Below are 24,677 nucleotides of genomic sequence, written 5' to 3' on the forward strand. Positions count from 1 at the left end.
TCTCTCGTTGTGCGGTATAATTAAGGCAAATCAGATCTGCTGTATTTGATTGTGTATAGTGTTTAGGATTTCTTCTGTTGGACGTAGCATTTCCTTCCAGATCTGCTCCTGAGCGATCTTTTCTTCCTCCTCCACAGGCTCTAGGCTGTGGTTTTGGCAAACCGCCAGCTTCAATAGCTGTTTCGACTGAAAACCGAGTATAGCTTCAACCTCGCGCAGCCGGATGTTGTGTGCAACGTTCTGTCCCTCTCGACCGTCTCCTATAATGAGCTGCTCGCTATTTCGCTGCTCGTACCCTTCTTTCCTTGTACGAAATTCCTTACCACCTAACTGGGCCACGTCATTATTCTGCAATGATTTGTGCTTCCACGACCGGTGATTTCGCACGGCTGCGATATGGTATCGAGATTGGGGGGCCATCGCACGATCACATAAAGGAGAAGGCTGCACGGAATCAAGTAGTACTATTCATCAACATTAAAATTATGTGCCCCGGAAGCCTTATGTATAGATTTCATGACTATTTAACCTGGGCTATACTATTAAGTTTTGAGCTAACGCTCTCTTGCCGGACAACACCTTGGCTATTTCATCACTCGTCTAGTAGCGATGGTGGTCGAAATTCTAGCTCTTCGACCCGTATGTTCTTAGTGTATTGGCCAGCAAGCTTTCTTATCCGTGTGCTGACTTTCTTCGTCGTACACACTAAAAGCAGAGCAGTTAGTAAATGATCTATATTCATGTCTTTTACTCACGGCAGATCAATGCCTTCCCTCTGTTACTCTTCATTGCCGCCGATATTAGATCCTCAACCGGCATCTCCCCCCGGATCACTCCTCTAGGTTCACCAATCTTCGAACTGTCCTTTCCTCGTATGAAGACCCGGACTTTAATTTTCTGCGCACTCCGTCAGAACTAATTATAGCGACCGAAATTGCTGAATCGCACCTTATCGATATCTCGACGTAGCAATTCTTCCACAAAATCGGACGCCCAGGAGATGTGTCCTATTTCACAAGGGCTTCAGTTATGGCAGTTAAGCGGCACTCCGAATAAACTTACGGATATAATCCAGCTCCCAAAAAAGTGCTATCCGGCGCAGGTTCACCGGGGATCGTTCGGGACTCTTGAACAGCTCCGCAACCATAGATATCAACCCAGTGATGCCGATGCCAGTAGCAAAAAGTAGAATGGTCTCATACTTGTCCAGCCTGAGTCTTTTGCCATACGGGCCTTCGATAAGGACTTTCTTCTTCGCCTTATCGTCGATGGTAGAGAGCTTTTCAGTGAGTCCCCGCCGTTTCTCCGCAATACAGACTCCAATATCATCCCCCTCACTATTCTTATACCACCAGGAGATGTAAAACGGATGATTTTGGAGGATGGAGCTATAGTCAAGGTCAACGAACCGTAGGTAGACAAATTGGCCGCCTCGAAATCTCCATGGTCTGGTCGGCCGAATGTGGAGATACATAGCGTCTGGCATAGATATCTGCATCTCCCTTTCCGTGTCATTATAGGTCATATTCTGAACAACCACCAGACTCGTAAGACGAAGATTCCGATAGTCGAGGTCGAAATTTCGATAGGCTATGCAAGCAAACCTCGCAGCGTGATTTAGTCCAAAGATCGCAAAGCCAATGACGATATAAACCCCATTCGACTTCCAGTGTCTCCCCACTATGTGTAGGTATATGGAAATATAGGTTCCCAGAGCTAGAATAGGGTGGGTCGAGGCAAAGACATTGTAAAAGCGTCCAATGAAAAGAACCAGGCATGATAGCATCATGATGATAAAGAAGATGCTCCCCTTCCCGGCGGAGGGTCAGCGGAGGTACAACGGCGTAGAGTAATGCGGGACTGCAAACTTACCAGAAGGCCTGTGATAGTTGATTGTGTGATAAAATCGGGCTTTTGCGCAATGGCAACGGCAACAGCATGAGCAAGGGTCTCCAAGAAGACTATTAACCCAACGTAGCGATGGAAAAGCGCATACTTATCGATGCCCAGTCCTGTCCCCATGGGCAGGATACTGATCCTCTCACCCAAGGACAGGGGCACCGCGTTGATAAGCGAAAGAGTGCCCGTCCTGTTCGCAAAATCAGTCCAACTGTTGGTTTGAATGCATAACAAGATAACATTTCCGATGAAGTATATTGCCATGAAGATTATATCGAACCACGTCGTGTTCGTAGAGGCGACATATCGGACTTGTCGAAAAGCAAGGTGTTTAAGGAAAGAACCGGGGAGAAATGTGGGAGGAAATTTTCCTAGGATGATTAGAGCCAGGAGGAGTAGGCCCCAGGATGCTGCGTAGTATTGTACTATTTCCATTTTGTTGTATTCTCGTTTATTTAGATTTCGTTCCAACCCCTCCTTTTTATACATCTTGCTGCCGCACTGTAGTAACGCTGCTAAATTTAGCAGACCTTGACTAGGCTGACTCAATCATGGGTAGTTATATTAAATTGCTTTCCTGCTGAATTCGGAATGCCACTGCCATTGAGTCGTCCCAGTATCATAGCGAGCTACTGCCGCTCCGCGCCTCACGGGAATAGCTCACTATTATTTGCTGCCCACTATAATCATCACTTAAAATAACTCTGCCTGCATCCCACTGAAGAGATTCCGAATTCGAGACGTTGTCCAAGTCGTTTACGTCTAGGCCGCTCTCAGTCTCCCAGTTAACGCCGCCCTTCCGCGAAATATTATCTTGAGAAGCAGAAGTCGCGGGACATATCTTCATTGCCATTACATTATGGTACTAACTTACTTAATTTCTTAGATCAAACACGATAACGATGAGGATGCACCCTTATAATCAAAGCATTTATGCTCCGCTTATAAAAGACCACGGCAGCAACCTTTTATTGTATGCCACCTTCTCCTCCTCGAACCCCATTCATTCCGAACAAGTGTTCCTAACGGCTTCCGTTCTCGTAAGAGCACCACGCGGTTTTCTCCCGATAGTGGTTTGGAGCACCACAGTGAACAATCGTCCCTCCGAGATCTCCTGGAGCAGTTCGGCAACAGCATCTTTGAACTTGGCGGCTGTATCTGGCTCCACCCTTGGACGGGCCTTTGACAGCTCGATTAAAACTAATCCAATATCATCGGTTTCGTGCCTCAAAATAGTTGTTTTCGGAAGGCATTCATATATCTCGATGTCTATGAATCCACGCTGTTTCATAAAGGTCGGCAATTGCCCAAGCCATTCCGTTGACCTGACAAACGCCGAGAATTGAGTTGAGATCGCGGCTGGTTGCCTCCAATGAGGCATGATATCAGAACTCTCTGAGGAGTCATAGGCACGAATGCCCGGGGATGAAATGTCCTGCCACTGGATCCATCCATTCGGTTTTAGCATCCGAAATAGGTTGTCAATTATCGGGGTGAAGTCGCTCCCATTCAGAGGCCCTGCAAGCAACCGCACATTGATCAAATCAAAGCAACTAATATATGCCTCGTCAACAGGCTGCATGAGATCGAGTTTGTGAAAGCAGCAGTTGTCTGGGCAGGTCCATGGCGCGGGAAACTGCGCATCTGACACATCAATTCCGATTACCTCTGCTAATGGGTGCTTCTCTGCGATCTCAATAGCCCATATTCCGTTACCACAGCCAGCATCAGCAATGGCCAGGTCTTTTTTCGATCTGATCTCGTTGGCAATGGCTGGGTGGAGCAAGCCGCCGGCTCTTTGAGTAAGTAAGTAGTGCTGGGCAGTGAGTCGGCAAGACCCCTGAATCCCACGTTGTAGTAAATATGTGTCAGTTTGGGAAGTGGTCTCCGCCATGGTGGTTAGGAAACAGGTTCTTTGACAAAGACACCCAATCTCACTACGGCAATGATGGGATTTATATACATTGTGCTACTTCCTGTTTCGACTCGGTACCGTACATACCATCCTTGGGGCTCAGAATCGTTCTTCCGCTCTTTTCTGCCAGGCACCAGGCTCCGCTAGCACTTCTCTCCTTTCCCGATCCCACCACGGGGCATTTGAGCGAGAGATGCTCCACTGTGTCAGTGTTCTCTCCACAGCCACACAAAGGGCTTTCGTACCCTGGAGCTCTCATCTTAGATAGGAAGCCCTGTAAGCCAATCTGTCCCGTCCATGGCCTTATTGGAGTAGAACCAAAGACTTTCGTTCGATCCCTCTCTCGGGAGAGAGCCTCTTTCATCGGACAGGGCTAATGGCCGGCGATGGCCCTTCCTTTCTTGCTGGTAATCCGGCGGTTTCCTCCATTGGATCGCGTAGTAGGCTTCGAGCGACCGCTTGAGACGATTCCACTCGCGGCAGCTTGCTTGTTCGAGTGATTCTTCTCGTCTCCTAGTTGGTGATTGTTTTGGGACTTTGACGCCCTGTGTGATTTGCTTTGTGAAACGCGGAACTGTGTCCGGATGGTTGATTGCATTCCGTCGAAGGTCTCTTGCTGTCCGTCCTTCCGCTATTTCCGCGATTTCTTCCTGTTTACTTAGACACTTGGTCTGTGCGAAGGAATAGTCCCTGAAGATCTCGCGGAGATGCGATCTCAAGCGATGTCACGGTGCGACATAAATGGCGGTGTTGGTCGCCCTGGCAATGGCTAAGTTGATGGCCATCTAACACTCAAGGCTGGCTAGTGGTGATCGCAGGGCTGATCGCAGCTCCCGTTTCCGTCCTCCATGCTCTTTCATTACCCGATGACAATATAGTGTGCTGTAGGCTAGCGTGTTTTGCGCCTTCTTTTCCCTTGTGTCCTTCTCCGGAGTCTCCGTTGAAATGACGCTATTCGCTCTGTGGAGCCTCGGTGGCTTTGTCGAGCTACTCCCTGGAGAGCAATCTTTTCGATGTGGAGATCTCGTGGTTCGCATGGGGTCTCTACACTATTTCAAGTGCTTCTGTCGCCCCTGGCCTTGTCGGTCCCTGCCACCACCCGTAGGAATCGGCCTTGAATTGCGTTCAGTCTATCTCTTCGGCACTTGATTTTTGACCCCTTCTATATTGGTAACTATGCTGTAGCTAGGTTTATAGCAAAGAGCTGGGCGTATTACCTTAGGGTAAATATCTCACGCTAACTGCACAGATGCTCTCTCACGTTGACTATGTTGTCCGTCGGAGCGCTCGGGAGCAGGGTGAGTACTCTTCTTTCGATGATCTCTAGCTGAGGTTTTGGGGAGAGACTTCGATTTCAATAGACTTCCAGTACTAGCGTTGTTTTGGGTAGTGTTATTGTGATACTATACCTTCTGGATTGATGGAGTAAGATTGATCACTTCCTCCGCTTCTTTGCCCAGTAAAGTGGATGAGTTCAACCTTCGTCGGGTTGAACTTTGGACCATGTTTCTCGGCCCAGTCTAGACATTTCTTACGGACTTTCACGAGGTTCTGACAATTACGTTTAATAGTGGTGCTGAATGTGAAAATGTTGAATTAGATTTGCAGATACATACTGTAGCACCATACGCGGACATTCGTGAAGGAGATCTCCACTTGAGACTAGATAAAATGTCGGCGATATTGGTGGACCCTATAGATTCGATAGAAAGCCGCTTACTCAGTTAATAATCCGGCTCGGGATTTGTCACTTTCAGAGGTTATGGAGTAAGTCAAAGGCCTTCTACACATCTAGTGCTCCAAAACCTAATAACTATATAGCTTCAGAAAATCTCCTCCTTCGCCCTCCATCAGATATCCTATCCGAGATGGCGAAAGGTATCCTATTTCCCCTCTGGGAAGAGGTCCTTTTATTTGTTATTCTTGCCGGAATCGGTACTAGAATTATTTACGCCGTATTCTTGTCACCCTTATCCAGCATCCCAGCAGGTCATTGGTCCGCGCGCCTTTCGTCCCTGTGGATTTATTACGTTCGTTGGTCGCCGCGAGTTTCGGAGAATGAACGTATTCTACGCCTTCATCAAAAGCACGGCCCGGTCATTCAACTAGGGCCTAATGAGATTAGCGTGGCGTCCAGAGAGACAGTCAAACAAATCTATACCGATAGACTCCCTATCGCCAGCCTATTTGTGCGACAATTCACTTCTCACGAGTACGGCCGGTCTCGTCGCCAATCCCCCCCAACCACTGACTGTAAGGTAGGACTCCGAACATGTTTACGACGACAGATAGGAGACAACATGCCGACCGAAAACGAATGATTCAAAATGTCTACAATAAGTCGCAAATCCACACCTCCAGCCACCTACGAGATTTAATTAGAGAACTTATTTACGGTCACCTACTCCCTTGCATAGAAGAGAGCTCGCTAAGAAATGTATCCATTGAGCTTTGTGAACTCGATCGCGCGTACGCCATGGACGCCTTTACAAGGTACCAATTTGGCGGCTCGCTAGGAACGACCTTCATTCAACAGGTCCCCCAGAGAAGGTGGTACTTCGATCGATATTTTAGGGGCCGGCGGTATTTCTCCATATTTACCGAGTTCCCTGGCTTATTTCCCTTCTTCGCCCGCCTCGGTATCACCTTGCTGCCGAAGTCAGTAAACGAAGCGCTCGTGGACCTCGAAGAATGGAACCTAGACCTCTGCGACAAAGCAGAGAGGTTGCTGGCCGACTGGGAATCCAACGGCGGCAATAGTGTTGATACGGATTACCCGGTTATTGTCGCGGCGCTCCGTACCGCGTTACGACGAAAATATCCGGGAAACACGAATCTTCGCGCGCCGGGGCAACGACAACCACAAGATTATCCCTTTCGGTTCGATATCGCCAGCGAGATGTATAACCATAACTTAGGTGCTCACGAGACAACCGGGAATACTCTTACGTACGCTCTATTCGAGCTATCCCGCAACCCGAAGGTACAAGATAAGTTACGTCAAGAATTGAAGAGTCTCCCTCCGTCCTTCCAATACGCTCCTGGAGGCGAGGTCCATTCCAGACAGCCAGAGCCTACCGAAGTCGAGACTTGTCGATATCTTGACGCAATCGTGCTGGAGACCCTCAGGGTCTGGACGGTCGTGCCACGTGCTCGGCCCCGTGTGACGACGTCGACCTGTTCCTTCTCGGGCTTCGACAACATTCCCCCGGGGTCGCATATTCAATTCTATCCATATGCACTACAACGTAACGGACGTATCTTTTCTCAACCCGAGAACTGGAGCCCCGAACGGTGGCTCGAATCTAGTCCAGATCACCTCGCGGAGATGAAACGCTGGATGTGGTCGTTCGGCGATGGTGAGAGGATGTGTGTCGGCATGCATTTTGCTGTTTACTGTGAGATATGTGAAAGCGGGTGGACGGGGATGAACACTAACAGGGTGAATAGGCATCAAGCACGCCATCGCAGCAATCTATACAAATTTCTCGAGCACGCTTTACGAGCATGGAGATATGAGGCTTGATGACGGATTTGTCGTCGGACCGAAGGGAGATAGGCTCCATCTCAAATTCCACCGTATCTAGCTAGCTCTAGCTAGTCCTTTTTCTTAAGCCAGAGGCGATCGCTCATTCAGACTGTTGGCGTGGTTGTCTGAGTGAGAGTACCGCTGCTTTGTTAACGCACGAGACTCCGCAAAGACGTAGCAAGCGAGTGGGCCTGTAAAGCGCAGAAAAGATTCACTCTATATGGGCTTCAAGGAGACGAAGGCATATTTTGAGAAATATATACAGTATTAGTAGAATAGCATTAGCTGCCCTTTCGGTTCCGCTGCCAGGCGTAATAAATTATGTGTGTGTGACCGCCGTGGTCAGATCTGGCTTTCACATTACGATATCTTTGTACCAGTCTTCTACACTTCGTTGAATTAAACCCCTACTCACGTCAGTAAGCGACATGTAAGGATACTTTAGGTTCGCTGTCCCACTGGACTAAGCTGCTCTCTACTACAAGGGTCCATTCCTAGTTTACATCTTCGTGCTGCTAGTGCCAGCACCTCTTAAGGGTACTCCACATCTTTTGACAGCAGTGGTGCTGCAGCAACTCGTGGATCCTTAGTTTTCGATCTTTAGTTTTAGTCTGAGGCGACCGACATCCTTCACTAGTATAAGTTTTCGTACTGGGAACAATGCTTCTCTCTTAAGGATCTAGAATATCTTTCACTCTAGCAGCTAGAATGGCGAAATAAATAGGCAGGGCTCTGAAATTAAAGCCTTAATTGATCCTCATTATCAGCTAACTACTATAAGCCCATCTCTACCCGTATGGAACCACTGCAACTTAGATAACCACATAAACAGTTAGCTGAACCATAACACCGTCCTACATTTAACATCGGCGCTTATCTGCCTCTCACTGAGGAATATCCATACGGGGCCCAACGCCCTGGGAGTTGAGAGGTATATCTTCCGGAGACAATCTGGTTGGTATTGTAGATAGGCTTTGGATGTTGATCTCGTTCAGTTGCATACCAGGCTTGTACGAAGTGCCCGCAGTGCGGACAGTGAAAGCCGCTTGCCGATTGATGCCTATCGAATGGTAGCGGCATACCCCCTTCGAAAGGTGCCACTGGCGGCATCGGGGTAGCTTGGACAGCCCAAAGATTCCCAGGAATGGATAGGTTGGTAGAAATGGAGGAAGTAGGGGGCACACCTGCCGCTTTTCGGTCGCTCGATGAATCCAGCTTAGGAGGAACCGCTCTCGAGGGAGAATTTGAGGGTACATGTGACACACTCTGAGGCCGTCGTGGTGTTACTGATGAGAATGGGTCCAAGCGTCCGTTCAATGCACTGTTTGCTCCAACGCCGACGTTAGTTGTCAATGTTGACTCTTGTGGTTGGATGTCGAGGACTTGGGCGAAAGTGCGATGGGCATCTTCTGCTCGTTGAAGGGGACGGTTAAGTCGTTTTCCTACAATGTCAGCGAGCTGGTATTGTATTAAGGAGTTAAACTGTGGTTTACTATTTCCGGACCCCTTACTCCAACTTTGATCGGGATAGTTTGTGGTGTGCGCCGGTGCTTCAATTATTCCACCTACAGCAATCTGCGTCGGCTCTTGCGAGATTGGGGATTCGTTGTACGGAGTCGACGAATGTCTAGGGCTGGTATCCATGGCTGATAACGAGCGGAAAAGAACGTTCTACTGTTGGACGATCAAGATTAACTTATAGGTAAGGATCCTTAGTTATACTTTATGCTGTGTTTTATCCCTAGGTAACGAGAAACTTTCTCCACCAGTCGTCACTATCAACTCTAGCATTTGGCTCGCTTTTCCACACAAACGAAAAGTTGCTAATTTTAGAGATGATTGGCTTAGATATCGTCTGGAAATAGCCACTGCGGTGGAGGATAGCTCTGTTCCTGCGAAATGTAAGATGATGTCATATCAGCGATATCCCGTTGTGACGAACTAATGTATGTTCGGAAAAGGGCGACCTCTCTGCCTTAGCGCTGCTGAAAATATACGATCGACCATTCTTTCGGACCAAGATATAAACCTCAGCTTGGCATTTTTGGTGAAGATTGGATCCTCGTTTAAATAAGCCCTTTTTAAGTCGATAAAATCGGGTTCTCTCCAACTTTTCCGTTTTGCCCGTAATTTGTCCTTTGTGGTCCATCGTGCTGGGTTGTCTGCCGCTATTATTAAAAGGTAATGAATAGAAATTAAGAAGAAAGATCTAGTTTATGTGCTAGTAAGTCGGTTTAAATTTTAGAAAGTCTGAGAAAGAAATCTCCGGCTTATATGCTGATAAGTTAAAGTAAGGGCCATAGCGGAAGGGTTTGGTTAGCGATAGCGTTTCTACACGTAAAAACTATTTCCAAAATTTATTCCATTTTATGCCTAGCGGTGATGCGTGAGCAACTGACTAATAATCCACATTTCCTAATGTATATATAAGCGAGGACGGTCTTGATTCCTCCCTATGCTAATAAGCATATTCTCCTATTGCTTCAACTCGGATAAGAACCTAAGCTAGTTAGTTTGGTCAATATCAGCTCCGTACCGAGGGAGGTGAACTAATACATTGGGGTAACCTTCGTAAGTAGCTTCACGAGTGAGAAGATTTAGCTGATGAGTCTCTAGAAGGATGGCAAAGGTGAGTTATACAACAGTAATAAGACGGATTTTACTAAGACCTCCTTACACATAGAGATAACGAGTATATAATTAGTGGCTATCGGGAAGCGCCTAATTTCAGCCTCATGGAAAACTATGCTCCTAATAGTCTATGAGTCACTGTCAGGGTCATGGAAAGCATGTATAATAAGTATCTTCTCTGTTCATAATGAAACCGGTGAACTCTATAACGATTCTTACTCTGTTTCATTACTGACTTGGTTGACGTATACTGGTGTACGGTAAGCTAATGTCCTCGAATCGAGTGCTAAACCTACTAACCTATGCTAGACTTCAACGTTGGCAATACTCTGTGCCCTAGTAACCTTACACCCTCAATTCAAGTCGCCTCGTCTTCGCTCTTACCGGGTACTTCGAAATTCGGCACTTGCGTGCTCGCCTTTGGTATTCACGTTCCATAGTATTGCTCTCCATGGCGTTGGCATCCTCGATGAAACACATTACAGTTAAATTGAAATTGTCTGCAGATACCCGAAAGGTGGTTTCCGGGTATTTTCGACTATTGGGACTCTAGTCATTAAATCCTCCATATCACTGTGATGTTAGGTGTGGGATGTTACGAACCGCCTTATCACGTGAGGTATCACCACAGTAGTAAACTGGGCTAGCTTAGTGATATATGAGTGGGACTAAGTAGCTAAGACTAAGACTAAGTGTATAGTGGATGGGCTATCCGCAAAGAGTATAAAACCGAGGAACTCGATTTTATGGTACCGAGGTTGACTACGAAGATAACTATGAAAACTGTTCTACATATATCGACGTAGGGGATCCGTGCCGTGTTGAACAGGTTAACATATTGATAAGCTTGTTAGCCTTAACATACTTCATTCCCTCTCGGCTTACCTCCCTTCCATGGCCTTCCTTGACCACTTATAGATCATCTCGTAACATGGGAGCATATTTCATAGGTCTAGTGAGGGCGGTTTAATAGGTTGTACTAGATTAGTCTAATAATCTTACTTCCACTCTATAAATAATAATGACTTAGCTTCCTACTAGTTTAATTTAGGACTACCTTCATAGCCCTTCGACGCTCGTTACTTTAGTGGAACGTCTTCCTATCCCTACATATAATTATTACGGATGCTAAGACGCCAAGATGCTAGAAGTCTATATGTACATAGCACGAGGTCGTAGACTATTCCTTTAAAGCTCTCTAGCTTCGAAGTCGATGTCGCACTGCGCCTATATATAGGCAATATACTTATTAGATAGCTCGCCGCCAAGCCATCCCTGACCGTAATAGAGAGTGACGACGCGGCTATCTCTTAGGGGTTTTACACTCACGTTGGTCCATTTTTCTCTTTCCTGAGCAGTTAAGCACGAAAACGGGGCGTTTTCAGTCATGGATACTGTGGAAGCTCCCGTGATACCGGCAAAAGACCTTCCTAAGCCTCCTCCATCTGGACCTCATGATATCAAGCGCAATGGCCTACACTTTCCTCCACCGAGGTCGACAGCACGGCCTGGTCCGCAAAATTCTAAACCAGACACAAGCACTCACACGCTGCTACAAATACGAGCTCTTGAAGCGGAAAATAGGAGGCTGAGGGCGGAGGTTGCGAAAAACTATCAGATTGAACTGAAATCCGTGAAGATGGTCGAGGACGTTCGTAGCGCAGCGGAACGATTGAAGAATGCAGTTTTGGAGTTTCGCAAGGAACAGAAGTATATTGAAGAAGAGTTTCGCGAAGAACAGAAGCGCATCGACTCAGAGTTCCAGGAAGCCAACTATTTTTAAAGCCGGCTATTTCTAAAAGAGAAGCGATCCTCTACTTTATCCTATCAGCACGAGAATACTCCTTGCTTAAGTATCTCGATAATTATATTCTTCACCTTACCGTACGCGGTAAATAGGATTTCCACCATAACCAGGGTAGGAGCAAATATTATTGCTGACTCATTAAGTTGAACCGTAAACATGGGCCCTTGAAATTACTTAAAAATCCTTTCCTTTTCTACATCCTGCTACCACAGCTCAAGATGGAGCACAAGGTCAATATACAATGCTTTAGCAGTATGCGTGATCATCAGAAGATAGAGCCTCAAAACAGTGATGCCGTCAAGGCGGCACGAAAGCAGCGAGCTTGCGATCGCTGCAAATTCAAAAAGATAAAAGTACGAATTTTCCTGTCGAAGGTTGTTCTCAGGTGCTCACAATCAAAGTGTTATGGTGGAAAAGGATGCACTCCCTGCAAGGATAGCGACAGTTGCTGCTCGAATCAAGGAGATCAGGGTCATGGCCCTCCACAATGGTAACCGTTGTCTAAGCCTTCATCTAAAAACATCTCACCGACCGACTGTCAGGTATATACACGCATTCGAGGTTATGACCGAAGCTATACATCGCCTCTATGAAGCGTCTATGTACAGCAACTATCATCATCTCGGTCTAGTGGACGAACCCGACAGACCTATTACTACGTTTGCCATATTGAGCGCGCTTGGTTTGATCAACCCTGAGTCCGACAAGGCAGTGTCAATACAGGAGCTGCTGGCTACAACGGACAGAGCGAGGGACGGCCATCTAGCGGTTGATAATGAGCAATATCAGCCTCTCCTATGGAACCAGCCGTTGAATTTTCCCTCGAACATTCCCGGCTACGCGTGCGAGCAGCCAGAACTTTTCGCAACGCCAGCCTCATCTGGGACCCGAGGGCAACTAATGGAGACCGAATTCTGCCAGCCCCATGAACACCAGCCCTTCGATGTCAACACGGATATTCATGCCTTTCCCCAGCCGTCTGGAGACCGAGATGTCTTCTTCAGCGAATGTTTCTGGCAGATACCTGCAAATGTAGGAATGGAATGGCCAAATGAAGTCCAAGGTCTCCTCCCGGGTCAGACTTACCACTATAGCCGTGTCGATAGTCCCCCATTCCCTTGTCCGTGTTTAGACATGGATGTCTTGGGTTGCTTCCCCTGAAGGTCATCGCCTTCCGGTCGAACACCTAGCACGGCGTGGCATTATTTATGTTGTACGAAGGTTAAGTTGTGGACCTATCCGATTGATTGTGTTCTGTCCCCCTGCCTGTTCAGAGAGACTCTGCCTATTTACATATACATTGGCCTGTAACAATAAGAGCATTCCTGAAACCTCCTATTCCGTCGCCATCCTATCACAGGTCTGCAGGAACAACGAGTTGAGGCAGTTTGCGCAGTTGGTGAAGCGCCTAGCGTCTTAGGTGGTTTGCCCCAGTGGTGCTCTCGCGACCCTGTCAACAATTTATCTGTTTTTCAATGAAGAGCTTGAACGTGCTGACGCCATATGGTGTAGTGTTAGGTGTGTTTAGCCAATGTAAGTGGCCACAACTTAATTAATTTAAAGGAAGAGAAGTTCTATCTATGATAGAAGAGGCCTTAAATACTTCCGATATTGCCTAATTAGGCGAGTTCAACAATGGTGACTTGGCTTTCCAGCTTAGGGGATTTGCTGAATTCCGGACTAAGGATATATAAAGGAATTAAATACACCTCATCGCGTAAATATTGTCGTGACCGACGTTGAGTTTTCCTGGTTAAGACACTCTTACGGTGCTTAAGAGTCGACAGTTACCTCCAATATCCTCGTACCCCACTCTTCACTATCCCAAACCTTGACGATTCGCATTCTTTTGTCCACCTCGTGAAATAATGCCTCAAAATCGAAGATGGTCCTTTCCCCTGAGTTCAATAACGTCAGCATTGTCACATCCATGGCTCGAACGTGGGCACAATCCGACAAGAGGTACTCCTGCACAAGAAGTCGGCTTCCTTCTTGAGTTAGTAGGGGCAGTAACTGCCTCAGAATTTTCACACAACGATCGTTTGACCAGTTGTGAAGTATCGATTTCATGAAAATGGTCACAGGATGCCGAATAATTTGGCGCTGTGGAGTGAAGAAGTCGTGGGCTTGGAAAATCACCCTATTTTTCAGATCCTGAGGAATATTCTGCTCCGCCCGGATTCGATTCTCTTCAAGATCTTGCACGATGAAGTGAAGATGGGGATTTTTTCTGGCACCTTCGATCGCGGAATAGCCGTCTCCTCCCCCGAGGTCAATAATCAAAGCTTTAGCTTGTTCCTCCCAGCGAAATAGATCGCCAACAGGATCTAAGCAAGCCTTTTGAGCGATTGATAGAGATCTTAATCCGTCTTGAAATTCGCCGAATTTAGAGTTTGACTTAAGGACTCGCCAAAAATTTTTCTTGAATGCCAACTCTGCGGCTGCCTTGCTGCTGTTCTTCGATTCTAGTGCCTCCGGTAGGGATAAGTCCGGTAGTATAGTCACCGGAGACAGCACGAGCTTAATCCATGGAGTTAGAGCTGATATTGCTTTCGACAGTTCCGTGTGCGACACTTCCCCCGAACCCGGAATCTTTTCCTGGAAGATTCTTTGGCTGAACGCGAAGCGAAGGACACGCTCCAGCTCGAGCCGATTAGCTCCCACGATAGAGGCGAGCTTGTTGAAGGATATGGAGCCACTATCCGGTATGTTGGCGATAAGATTGAAGTTTATGATAATGCGCATAACGGAAAGCCTGACTCGCGCCGTGTTTACCATTTCAATCAGAGTGCGAGTAGGGCCTTGGACTTTGTCGAGCATGTTATTCAGTAGGAGAATCAATGTCTCTCGCGGGCTCATATGGTAAGAGCCAGTTTCGCTTGAAGATCCCTGCGTTCCTTCAAGAGACTCCATGGTGCAGCGGTTATCGAAGGCTTTGGCGAGCTCTGCTATTTTCTTGCCTAGTTCTGAGACAGTCTCTTCTGACTGTGTGGCCGACATCGTTATGGCTTGTGCTGAGCGCATTTATCAAGACAGGAAGTAGGTTCCGTTAAGACCTGATGAAATACGGGGTTGCTTTGTAGATTACTATACCTTTATACGACTAGGCGGTTTCTCATTTTTTTTCCTAGTCGTACTTCTTCGATGAGGATCCCCCACCGTAATCATTTCTGTACTACTTTCTGCTTGAGTACAAGTGGCTGACAGATCGGCTGACCGTCGAGCGCAGGGATTGCGTGGAGCTCTTACAAACCCTCATTTATCGTTATTCCCACCGCTTCATTTGATGTCAGCCCACCCCATATAATCATAGGATATTACATAAGTCACTTCTTCTAAAGTAGATATAGTCTTGATTAAGAAAAAATGGTCTTCCCTAGTGCTTCTGATGGGTTGGTTTCGATCTCCCCGCGAATGCCTATGGAGGATTAGTAGCTGTATACAGTAATGTACAGACACGGACAAGCTCTGTCCTTTGGCTAATTAGACTCGCGTTATTAACTCATCCTACGATTGTCGAAGGTATGCCGCAATTATTCACGTATATTAGAGTGATATCAGCGAATCTACCTTTTTAGTATATTATGATATCGTTATATAACCTTAGACCCTATCTCCGATCACCTCTAACATTACGGTATATTCAGTAGGAGAGACCAATCTTAACGGAAGACGGCGCTTAGATTAGTACTACCTACGTCCGATGTAATTCAGAACTACTGTATAAACTTTCTCACATCGAAAAAATATACTCAGATCTTCGTAGGGGATAGTTAATAGCTTAACTCACGGGTATATAGGGATGTTTATAGCCGTTATCATAACGGATCTACGCTATCTTTATTCGAACAGCCGGATTAAAAAAGATACTATGATGATACGAAAAGATTTTAAACGCATTTCCTAGTGCACCTATAGATAATTAGTATATTTTTCACGGTCTAATAGAGCGTTGCGAGAGGATTAATATCTTGGTGTGGAAAACCCGATGGACTATAAGAGATTCGATTTAAAATTCTTTCGACCGTTCATATAAAAGATATCTCTGACCATATACTGTACCTTAGCTAAACTTTTTATTGAACCACGACGAGGTTAGTAAAACGGAAAGCCCAGCCACTTGCGTCTCGATAGACTGCTTCTGCGTCATTTCATTGCTCTCTGTAGAATTTAACCCCCAGTAACCCCCAAACTTTCCTGATTGATCAACTGTCGCGTATGCGGCAGCCGCATTTCCATTAATCCATCCGCGGTAACTTGAGCAATGTTTGCGATGCGAGGCTTGGACCTCTTTATTCGCCCATTCAATTGGCTCGCAGTAGTTTTTAATATCGAGAAAGGGTAGACCCTTAAAAATTTGCATGTCTTGGGTACAATTGCCAAACCGGTCGCAGATATCCTCAAGGATGCCGTTCGATCCTAATCTACCATTATAGGTTGAGCTGATCAAGTTTTGTATCGCTTGGTGACCCTGACTGATAGGTTTTGAGTCACTAGTAGCTAAGGATAAGTAGCGTAGAGCGCGTATACCAGCAACCTGGTTGTAAGTATAGAGAGTCTTTACACTCGCATCGCAGGACAATTTGGGACGTTCGTTTGGAGTGTCTTGTGTAAATCGAAGTCGCTGTCCATCTATATATAGGGACTCGTTCGTAAGAAGGTGTGCTTGCTCCATCCATTTAATTCCCTCGATGGTTCTGTATATGAGATCCGTATCGGTAAAATTAAAGTATTGGAATTGGGCTCGCGGCCAACCCAAGACTGGCCGAATCAGCTTTAACATCAATCGCAAATAGTGGAGGCTGAGTTCGTTTATCTCATAAGGTCGAGGCTGGCCGGAAGATGCATTATATATTTGGGCGTTGTTAGAGTTATAAAGATGATTGGTAATGCTGTTCTTATATATTCCGCTGAAGTCAAGTGAAGGCCATAGAGAGAGTCTTCGCGCCCGGACTTTCCATTCCGCACCCCCTCCACAGAGTTCTGTGCTCCAAGAATCTTTCATTGCGTCGTGAAGGAAGGCAGCACGAAATGCAAACCGCTTTCGTAGGATAGGAAGGCGATCGATAACGATTGAATCCGGATACCTCTCTTCATACTGGTAAGAGTACCGGAGCATCTCAAGGAGGCAAAAAACAGTCCACCCGAAATCATCATAGCCTTGTGTAAGGTATTGGAGAAGTGTCCATTGATTTAGCGAACGGGAGACGATCTTAATAAAGATATCGTCGACTTTATGGCGATGGTCGTTGTGCTCCAAAGTCGTAAGGTAATTAACCATGAGATTGGAAGCACTGTCGCCTGTCCAACTACTCGCTCCTTTCCAGTTACTATCTTTCCAGTAACTTTGGAAGAAATCATCAAACAGAATATGTATGTTTGGATCTGAGGGAGGTTGTCGGGCGAAGACTGCTAGCACCCAAGAGAGCCAAATGATAAAAGCAGCAGCTAAAAGTTCCATCTTTTTAAAGGTGTTAAAGAATTAACTTAATCTACACTATGTCTATTTAGTAGAGAGTACTGTATTATAAGTTTAAAATTTAAGCGCCAGATTTATTAGACATTCTCAACTAAGTCACGCACATAACATACTAAAATTGGAAATTATTCACGTGAGTCTAGCTAAGCTAGCGGCCTAAAGAGATATCTACTGCGAAATAACAGTTAAAAATCTATCCCCGATATTTTTAACGCTTGCACACATTTCCCTTATTTCCTATATCGCTACTGTAATGGGAGAAGTTGGAAGTGGTGGATAGCGTTATGATTGGCTGGGGCGCCGACCCTAGACTATGGTTCTTCTTATATAGTTCTGAGGGACTATCTTTCATAGAAAATATAAGCAACGAAGTTACCAACAGAGAGGACTTCCCCAGTTGAGCGTGCGCGTCAAGAAGAGACCATACCCACCGCCGTACGAGTTGATGCCCATGGCTAGTAGCCTCGCCCCAGTTCACTACTAACTAATTTTGTACCTCTAGGAGGAATATAAGAATTAGGTTTCTATTCAGCCGGGATAGATTTTTAAGTAGTGTTGCTGGCAAACGGTCGTTATTACATGTTCTATTCCGAAAATGCGTGAAGTTCTCTAAAATCGTTCTTCTATCTAACATTAACTCCTCCGGGATAGTAGGCTAATCGCTCGCAATATAATTTTCCTATTTTCGTCATTTTCGTTTCGACCGATAATAATTTTCGACTCTGTTCCATTATAGGAGCGCGAAGTCCATTTCGGTACTCCTCCTCCACCGCGTTCGGTGCCACACTTTATAAGTGGCATAAAGGCTTAGTATGACCGGAATATAGAGGTAGGACGTAAAAGAGATACTAATTATTTCCACCGATAGTGTCTCTGAATACCCTGTCGACCCGAGCCCGGTCCACAGTTGGCAAAATATCACTGTAAAGCTGAAGATAATGCCAAAATACGACCCTAGTAGGCCCGTGGAGTATCTGTCATCGATACCCGACACACTCCGGCCCTGCTTTCGAAGCCCCCTCCGGAATCTGATGTGCGCGACAAATATAGTTAGGTGGACGAATAGGATCGGGACCCCACCAGAATCGACGGCATAGATCAAAAGTAGCTCTGAAAGTCCCGAGAGTGTTATATATCCAAGTAACGCCGAGAAAGCGACAATTAAGAGAGAGACTAGGGGGCGCCCCTTGCTATCTCGTAAGGCAAATAGACGCGGAGCTTGCTGTACATTAGCCAGTGCCAACGAAGCCCTGGATACCCCAAAGACAGCCGAAAGTATTGTCGAAAGTTGTGCTGACACGCTGTAAAATCGTAACAACGCAAATGCGATAGAAGGCGCATTGTAAGTTGCGATCGAAATTGCAATAGGAGATGCACTCACGCCGTAGTCGGAATGGCTGTCGAGAAGTCGGAGGTCTGTAAATGGGGCTTCAATCCCGGCAGCGACTGCATTGAAGATGCGTAGGGTTGTTAGAGTCCAAAATAGGGCTCGCGAGCCTAACCGGACTGTATCAGGCGTCGAATTTGATTCTTGGGCACCAAGGCTGAGTATATCGAGTCCGCTGGGACTGGTACCGGAAAAGAACAACGTCCCAGCAGCACCAAATAGACCACCGTTAAACGCACCCGGTCTTTTCCAATATTCGAAGGGTTTGTACTCTGGTGGTAGACCCTTTTTGCTAGCTAGAGATACCGTAAGAAGCCTGTGTCAGAATTAGCGCTTAATCTCCACCGCAACAAATAACATTACAACGAACCCTAGGCCTGTAATCATAATAAGCTTAGCGAGTGTTAATAGAGCAGAAATCTGCATAAAATATGTAGTTCCAGAGAGGGACGTTGCAGAGAGTGCAACGATAAAGGTGCTAAGCCACACTGCAATATTGATGGACGGGAGGAAGGCTTTCATCATTTTGGCGGCCGCGATGATGTCAAAAGGAATTATCGTGAAACAGTGGAAGACGTAGATCCACCCGACAGTAAAAGCCCACGCTGGATCGATGTAATGATATGCGAAACAAATGAAAGAACCCGATGGCTGGTAGACCATCATCTCCATGAGAGGATCCAGGGCGCAATATAGCATGATACATGAAAGTGCTTCTGTCAACAGGAGGGAAGCTGGACCTCCTGCGGCTAGGGCTTTGCCACAGAAGAGAAAGATTCTGCTATCTATGAAATTGTCAGGTCGTCTTCACTGTGCCTGTTGTTTGGAACAGTACCGATCGCTGAGCTCAATGCAACCAACAACAAGTAGCGGTATTTCAATATCCGATGACCGGTGTTTTCGGAAAGATTTAGGAGGCGAGGAAGCCGCTGCATGATTAAAGTCGATGCGGTCCGTGTTTGAAAGCGTTGAACTCGTAAGGGCAAAAGAGATGCAGTGATGAAATCCTAGAATCGTTATTCGAGATGTCGGATATATATATAGCATTTACAACTCATGAGGGTCGCGGAAGTAGGGAGCATGCGCCGCCGAGCGCCTACCTGTGTGAATGCTGGTTCCGTGTACATTAACTATTATGTAACCCTAGCAACTTTTAAGTCTTACAAGATAGATGAGTCTAATCGCCTAGAGCTAGCCAATAAGCTAGAAAAGTTTACTTAGTTTTCGAACAAGATTACTACTACGGCTGAAGCGTTCACAATATCGAAAGGCACCGCAGTCTATCCTTTACCTTATATATGAGATACTGTAACCACTTCCCGAAACCATCGTGGCAGTTAGGGGAACACGAATACGTTAGAGCTGACTCGATGACTGTGCTTATGCCTCACTCAGGGTCACAAGCATGTTCTTGGATTATATTTTTCCTTTGCAATGTCTGCAACCACTCGAGAGGTGAACACATCCAGCATGCTTTAGATTGATTTCCTGATCCTCTCTTCCGCACCCGCTGTTTCGACAGTATCGCATTGAAGAAGAGACGCCCATTCCTCGCTAATTGCACGCTCTTCCTTTTGTAGATTCTCAAGATATGCATTCAAAACCACATAGCTTTCAAAGGCCTCTCGAAGGATGCTAGCAAGAGAGACCAATTTTTGTCTTCCGCATTTAATACATTGTTCTAATAAAGCATTTTCCTCTTCAAGTCTCTCTAGGATATCGCCGTCAACTGCTTCCTGAAGTTGATCAACCTGTCGAAGTAATGAGTCCACCGTTGGTATATCGGAAAACAGGACTGAGGGGTGGTCTCCCCGACTGGAGTTAAATGCATGAGTCATGCTTGCGTGTGACTTAATTATCCGACACTTCCTACGTATAAGCGATCCTGCGGCATATAGAGTTGAAACGAATAAATACTTACCTCAGTATGTTCCGTAGTTTAATATCGGTGATATATAACCGGCTTATGCTGTCCATGAAGCGAAAGAGAAATGACCAGATCAACTGTGTAGTGGACAATTAGATGTAAATTTATTGCGTCCTAACTGCCTCCTAGACCCTAAACGAACTTAAAGAGATGTAGAGGAAAAGTAGAGACTAAAGGATGGTGGAGCGGTGGCTAGATTTCAATAAATATAGAATCATTTAGGTTACTACGTCAAATTTAGTAGAGCGGGGCCACTATCCACAATTGGTTACTATACAAATATCTCTAGATTAAAGCGCTGATGTTTTGGCGGCCACTTTAAGTTGCCACAACGATCTACGTCCTCTCAGAGTGCCTAAACTCCTACGAAAATGCCGGCCAGTTACAAAGCTATGATCCTTGAAGCTGAGAGTATCTCGAGGCGATATAGCCTTATCGCCTTCACTTCGTCTTGGTTGATTCACACCAGCTACATAGTCCTCCCTGGGACATTTACTTCTTTAGGGAACCATCTCGAGCAAAATATTACTGGGCGCTTGGTGGCAGAGCCGATAAAAAACATTCCACTACTGCCCCTTGCCATAGTCTGCAGCCTCGTCGGAGGTGGAGGCATTATATATCTCTGGCGGACATGGCGGTTGAACTACGTATGGCTGATCCGTACGATATTCGTGTGAGTAAACCTTTAGATACACCTCTAAGGTCTTGCTAATTGAGAAATTAAAGGCCGGAAATAGCCAGCTCATTAATGGGCTTCCTCAACATCATTATCAATATTTACTCTGCTCACAATGGATATTTGTCTGTCACCGCGAGGGTGGCGCTTATTATTAACATCCCGTTATTAACGGCAATGTTAGTATCTCTACTGTGGTATAACTATAAGTTACAGGATCTCTATAAACAAGAAGAAAGTAGAGATAGAGTCACAACCACCTCTGGATAGGCCGCGAACCCTTTGTGATTATTAGTAAGTTGTCTATAGATGAGATACCTTTTAAGCTCGTTAGGATAGGCCTAACGTATTATATAACACTTTGGCCTTTTAGATGTGCCTTAACTAGAAGACAAAATAAATTTCGAAGGGCTCTCGGGGGACATATAATTATATAGCAGAAGTGATTCCATATAACGCTGCCGATGGGTTAGTTTCGATTATCTCATGAACGATTATATAGTCATTCTCGAAACCTATTACGACACGGCCTCAGTTAGGCCAGGTGAGACTAAACAAGGAAGGGATAGCGAGGTAAAGGGGGGTGCCTATGTGACTGGCTATATTGGGATCTCAAGGCTAGACAGAGTAGGACAGAGTAGGTCGTGCTCCGTTGGCTCCGTTAGCTTAGCCAGAGCGCGATAGAGCATACGAATTCCCTACGTCTATATATACGTAATAGTTCCTATAGTTCTCTTTATAGTTAACCTAGTTCTCAATAATATCGAGGTTCTTTAATACTATATGTATTGCGTATAGTCTCATTCACTATGCTCTTAATTTCAGTCTCTACTATATAAGGCCCCACTCCTATATCAATAAGTATAGTAAACTTAGTTTACTACTGTATCGCGGTGACACCTCACGTGGCAAAGCGATCCGTAACATAAGACCGATACTAATATCACATACGTAATCTATAGTGAGGATATATATATTAAAGAGAGTATATAAATTTATTCGATCCTAGGCTTTAACTGGTAGAATGAGGCCTCAACGCCTAAACACCATTCCACTTATTGAATACTTCTTGCGGAGAGGTTAGAAAGGATAGGGCGGTAGGAAACGTAGAGTTGCCGGCAAGATAACCCTAAGAAAAGACGACATTAAGAGAGTAGAATAGTAATAGCGTAATGTTAGAGCTACTTCCTCGTCGCCTAATAAGGTTAGGTTTCTCAGTAATAGATCCTTAATACTATGAACTAAGTAAGAGGAGTGTAAGATATGAGTGGGGATATTACCAGGAACAGTCTGGTTTAGTAGATAACATGAATTGGCTACGAAGGGAGTGTAATCTATCTAAGGATAACGAGGTGTATATATAATGCTAACGCCCTGTGCGCCCTGTGCGCTCTGTCAACAAGGCTAGCAGAGCCAGCAGAGCTAATAGAGCATATTACGTGACTCAACCTTGTTCTCCTGTGGATCCTTCCATATGGCCAATGACGTCCTGAGTAGTGCCACGGCAGCATGCGCCTAGCTAGCCCCCTCCAAGTCTGTGTCTAACACGTACAATAGCCAAGTTAAGAATGAACGACTAGGTTTTGTATTGTATCGTGGGAAAATATTTCAGTTTTCCAGATGATCCCTCGAAACTGCATGGGAATAAGCCGATTTCACACACAATCGTGACTCGTGTTGCAAGCAAGGTGGAATGAGTGCTTGAAACAGCGTGCGATCAAGAAAGGGTTGTAGTCATCGAAACTTCCGGATCCGTCGCAATGCATTGTGACGCACTCTTTACTAAAACATTTTCGTGCTGAAGAAGGTAAAGTCTCGATGAATTCTTTCGTAGCAATAAAGTATTCCTCCTTTGAATTATTCTGAGCTTTCTTCAATCTCTTAATTTCAGCCTCAGTAAGCGCTTTTGTAATAATATCTCTGAATTCGGGAGTTAGTCGCTCCATGATTGCGAGGCGTGTAGGAGTTTGCTGCATTAATCGAAATGCTTTCATTGCGTCTTTAGGTGACAAGGTTTGAAGAATTTCTGTAAGTAAGTGCGCTTCTTTATCGCTGCGATTTAGGCTACCATAATTATGCCTAACAAGCTCCGGCCATAACGCAGGGTTGATATTCTCAAAGAGAAAAAAGTGATCGTCTGGTAAGCTTGCAAAGAGTTCTCGAAACTTTGGATAGTCTTCATACAATCTAACTCTCCCAGCCGTATTCATCCGACCCCATAGGTACGACTGGAATGCGATTTCGTGCTTTGTCAATTGTGAAAATCGGACCATTTTCTCATGAATGGTAAAACACGGAGAGAAATTTATCTTCCAACGTCGACAACCGAGCCTTAATATATAATAACGTCGAAGGTAGTGCTTACTTAAAAGCCCCTTCTGTCCGAGGATTTACCACCTATAAATCTAATTTTAGCACGCTCTAAGGCCGTCTAAAAAGTAAATTCTAAATTTAGTTCTAATTTCTCATTTTTAGTCCTATTAATGTATGGGTTCTTCTATTAAAATGGAAAGGCTCCGAAAGTTACTTCTCGAGACTAAAACTACCGGGCCTAGATACAGTATTTCTTCTAATCTTATAGTTCTTAATACTTTATCTACCCTCGATTACGATCTCTAGATTATTAAAATTTTAAGTGAGATTACTCTTATAGACCGTTAGAATCTACGCTACGCAGTAGATAACTAAGAGCTAAAGTAGCTAAATACTTTATTCTATATTACGTAGTCCTATTGAAAACGACTCAACGCTTAAGAAAGAAGAAGAGTTAGAGGAAACTCTTATAGCTTTCTATTACGAATGGCTTTACCTCGTGAGGTGTCACCGCGATAGTAAACCGTGTTTACTTAGTGAAATAGGAGTGGGGCTAAGTAGCTAAGATCGAGACTAAGTGTATAGTGGATGGACTATACGTAAAGGGTATAAAACCGAGGAACTCGATTTTTTGTGAACGAAGGTGACTATGACGAGAACTATAGGAACTACCTCGTGTATATAGACATAGGGAATTCGTGGTGCTCTATTGTGCTCTGCTTTTCTTAGTCAGAGCACTATAGATCACTTCCCTAATGCTCTGTTATGCTCTCCTCTCCTTGACTAGAGCACTACAGATCACTTCCTTCTCTATACCTTTCTTTTCTAGCCCCATAGGCCCCTTAAAGGCCATTTCGTAATAGATAAGACTAATTTCTTATAACTTACGTTCTAGGAAGCCTCTATCGGTGGTGTAGAATAGAGATGTTAGACATAGCCTTGAGAGCGACCGATTACGAGTCGCCTGGGCGCGGCTCATTACACTCATTGGATATGTGGAAGGTTCCATAACGGAACAAGGCTGAATCACATGAGACGCCCTATCAGCCCTGTTAGCTCTGTCGGCTCTACAACAGAGCGAGTAGAGCGACCAGAGCGCACAGAGTATAGGCAT

General features: G+C 45.4%; 10 protein-coding genes across 10 annotated transcripts; 3 read left to right on the top strand and 7 right to left on the bottom strand.

The window, feature by feature from the left end:
* Nucleotides 1-30: 30 nt before the first annotated feature.
* Nucleotides 31-420, bottom strand: Z519_12718 (uncharacterized protein; the record flags this gene model as incomplete). The annotated part of the gene is made up of 1 exon (XM_016770423.1): nucleotides 31-420. One exon carries the CDS (start codon nucleotides 418-420, stop codon nucleotides 31-33), a length of 390 nt encoding a protein of 129 aa, XP_016613332.1.
* A 616-nt stretch (nucleotides 421-1,036) lies between these two features.
* Nucleotides 1,037-2,334, bottom strand: Z519_12719 (uncharacterized protein; the record flags this gene model as incomplete). Its single annotated transcript, XM_016770424.1, has 2 exons — nucleotides 1,037-1,810; nucleotides 1,873-2,334. The coding sequence occupies 2 exons, from the start codon at nucleotides 2,332-2,334 to the stop codon at nucleotides 1,037-1,039; spliced, it is 1,236 nt and encodes a 411-aa protein (XP_016613333.1).
* A 568-nt stretch (nucleotides 2,335-2,902) lies between these two features.
* Nucleotides 2,903-3,793, bottom strand: Z519_12720 (uncharacterized protein; the record flags this gene model as incomplete). Its single annotated transcript, XM_016770425.1, has 1 exon — nucleotides 2,903-3,793. The coding sequence occupies one exon, from the start codon at nucleotides 3,791-3,793 to the stop codon at nucleotides 2,903-2,905; it is 891 nt and encodes a 296-aa protein (XP_016613334.1).
* A 1,889-nt stretch (nucleotides 3,794-5,682) lies between these two features.
* Nucleotides 5,683-7,401, top strand: Z519_12721 (uncharacterized protein; the record flags this gene model as incomplete). Its single annotated transcript, XM_016770426.1, has 3 exons — nucleotides 5,683-6,026; nucleotides 6,077-7,212; nucleotides 7,265-7,401. 3 exons carry the CDS (start codon nucleotides 5,683-5,685, stop codon nucleotides 7,399-7,401), a joined length of 1,617 nt encoding a protein of 538 aa, XP_016613335.1.
* Nucleotides 7,402-11,361: 3,960 nt separating this feature from the next.
* Nucleotides 11,362-11,757, top strand: Z519_12722 (uncharacterized protein; the record flags this gene model as incomplete). The annotated part of the gene is made up of 1 exon (XM_016770427.1): nucleotides 11,362-11,757. The coding sequence occupies one exon, from the start codon at nucleotides 11,362-11,364 to the stop codon at nucleotides 11,755-11,757; it is 396 nt and encodes a 131-aa protein (XP_016613336.1).
* Nucleotides 11,758-12,186: 429 nt separating this feature from the next.
* On the top strand, nucleotides 12,187-12,913 carry Z519_12723 (uncharacterized protein; the record flags this gene model as incomplete). Its single annotated transcript, XM_016770428.1, is given in 2 exon segments — nucleotides 12,187-12,813; nucleotides 12,818-12,913. Coding segments are annotated over 2 exon segments (723 nt in total).
* Nucleotides 12,914-13,554: 641 nt separating this feature from the next.
* Nucleotides 13,555-14,781, bottom strand: Z519_12724 (uncharacterized protein; the record flags this gene model as incomplete). The annotated part of the gene is made up of 1 exon (XM_016770429.1): nucleotides 13,555-14,781. The coding sequence occupies one exon, from the start codon at nucleotides 14,779-14,781 to the stop codon at nucleotides 13,555-13,557; it is 1,227 nt and encodes a 408-aa protein (XP_016613338.1).
* Nucleotides 14,782-15,844: 1,063 nt separating this feature from the next.
* Z519_12725 (uncharacterized protein) lies at nucleotides 15,845-17,242 on the bottom strand (the record flags this gene model as incomplete). Its single annotated transcript, XM_016770430.1, has 1 exon — nucleotides 15,845-17,242. The coding sequence occupies one exon, from the start codon at nucleotides 17,240-17,242 to the stop codon at nucleotides 15,845-15,847; it is 1,398 nt and encodes a 465-aa protein (XP_016613339.1).
* Nucleotides 17,243-18,489: 1,247 nt separating this feature from the next.
* Nucleotides 18,490-19,582, bottom strand: Z519_12726 (uncharacterized protein; the record flags this gene model as incomplete). Its single annotated transcript, XM_016770431.1, has 4 exons — nucleotides 18,490-18,561; nucleotides 18,642-18,963; nucleotides 19,018-19,432; nucleotides 19,483-19,582. The coding sequence occupies 4 exons, from the start codon at nucleotides 19,580-19,582 to the stop codon at nucleotides 18,490-18,492; spliced, it is 909 nt and encodes a 302-aa protein (XP_016613340.1).
* Nucleotides 19,583-20,122: 540 nt separating this feature from the next.
* Z519_12727 (uncharacterized protein) lies at nucleotides 20,123-20,624 on the bottom strand (the record flags this gene model as incomplete). Its single annotated transcript, XM_016770432.1, has 2 exons — nucleotides 20,123-20,462; nucleotides 20,569-20,624. 2 exons carry the CDS (start codon nucleotides 20,622-20,624, stop codon nucleotides 20,123-20,125), a joined length of 396 nt encoding a protein of 131 aa, XP_016613341.1.
* Nucleotides 20,625-24,677: the final 4,053 nt, after the last annotated feature.

Source organism: Cladophialophora bantiana, assembly GCF_000835475.1.
Source record: "Cladophialophora bantiana CBS 173.52 unplaced genomic scaffold supercont1.34, whole genome shotgun sequence".
NCBI lineage: Eukaryota > Fungi > Ascomycota > Eurotiomycetes > Chaetothyriales > Herpotrichiellaceae > Cladophialophora > Cladophialophora bantiana.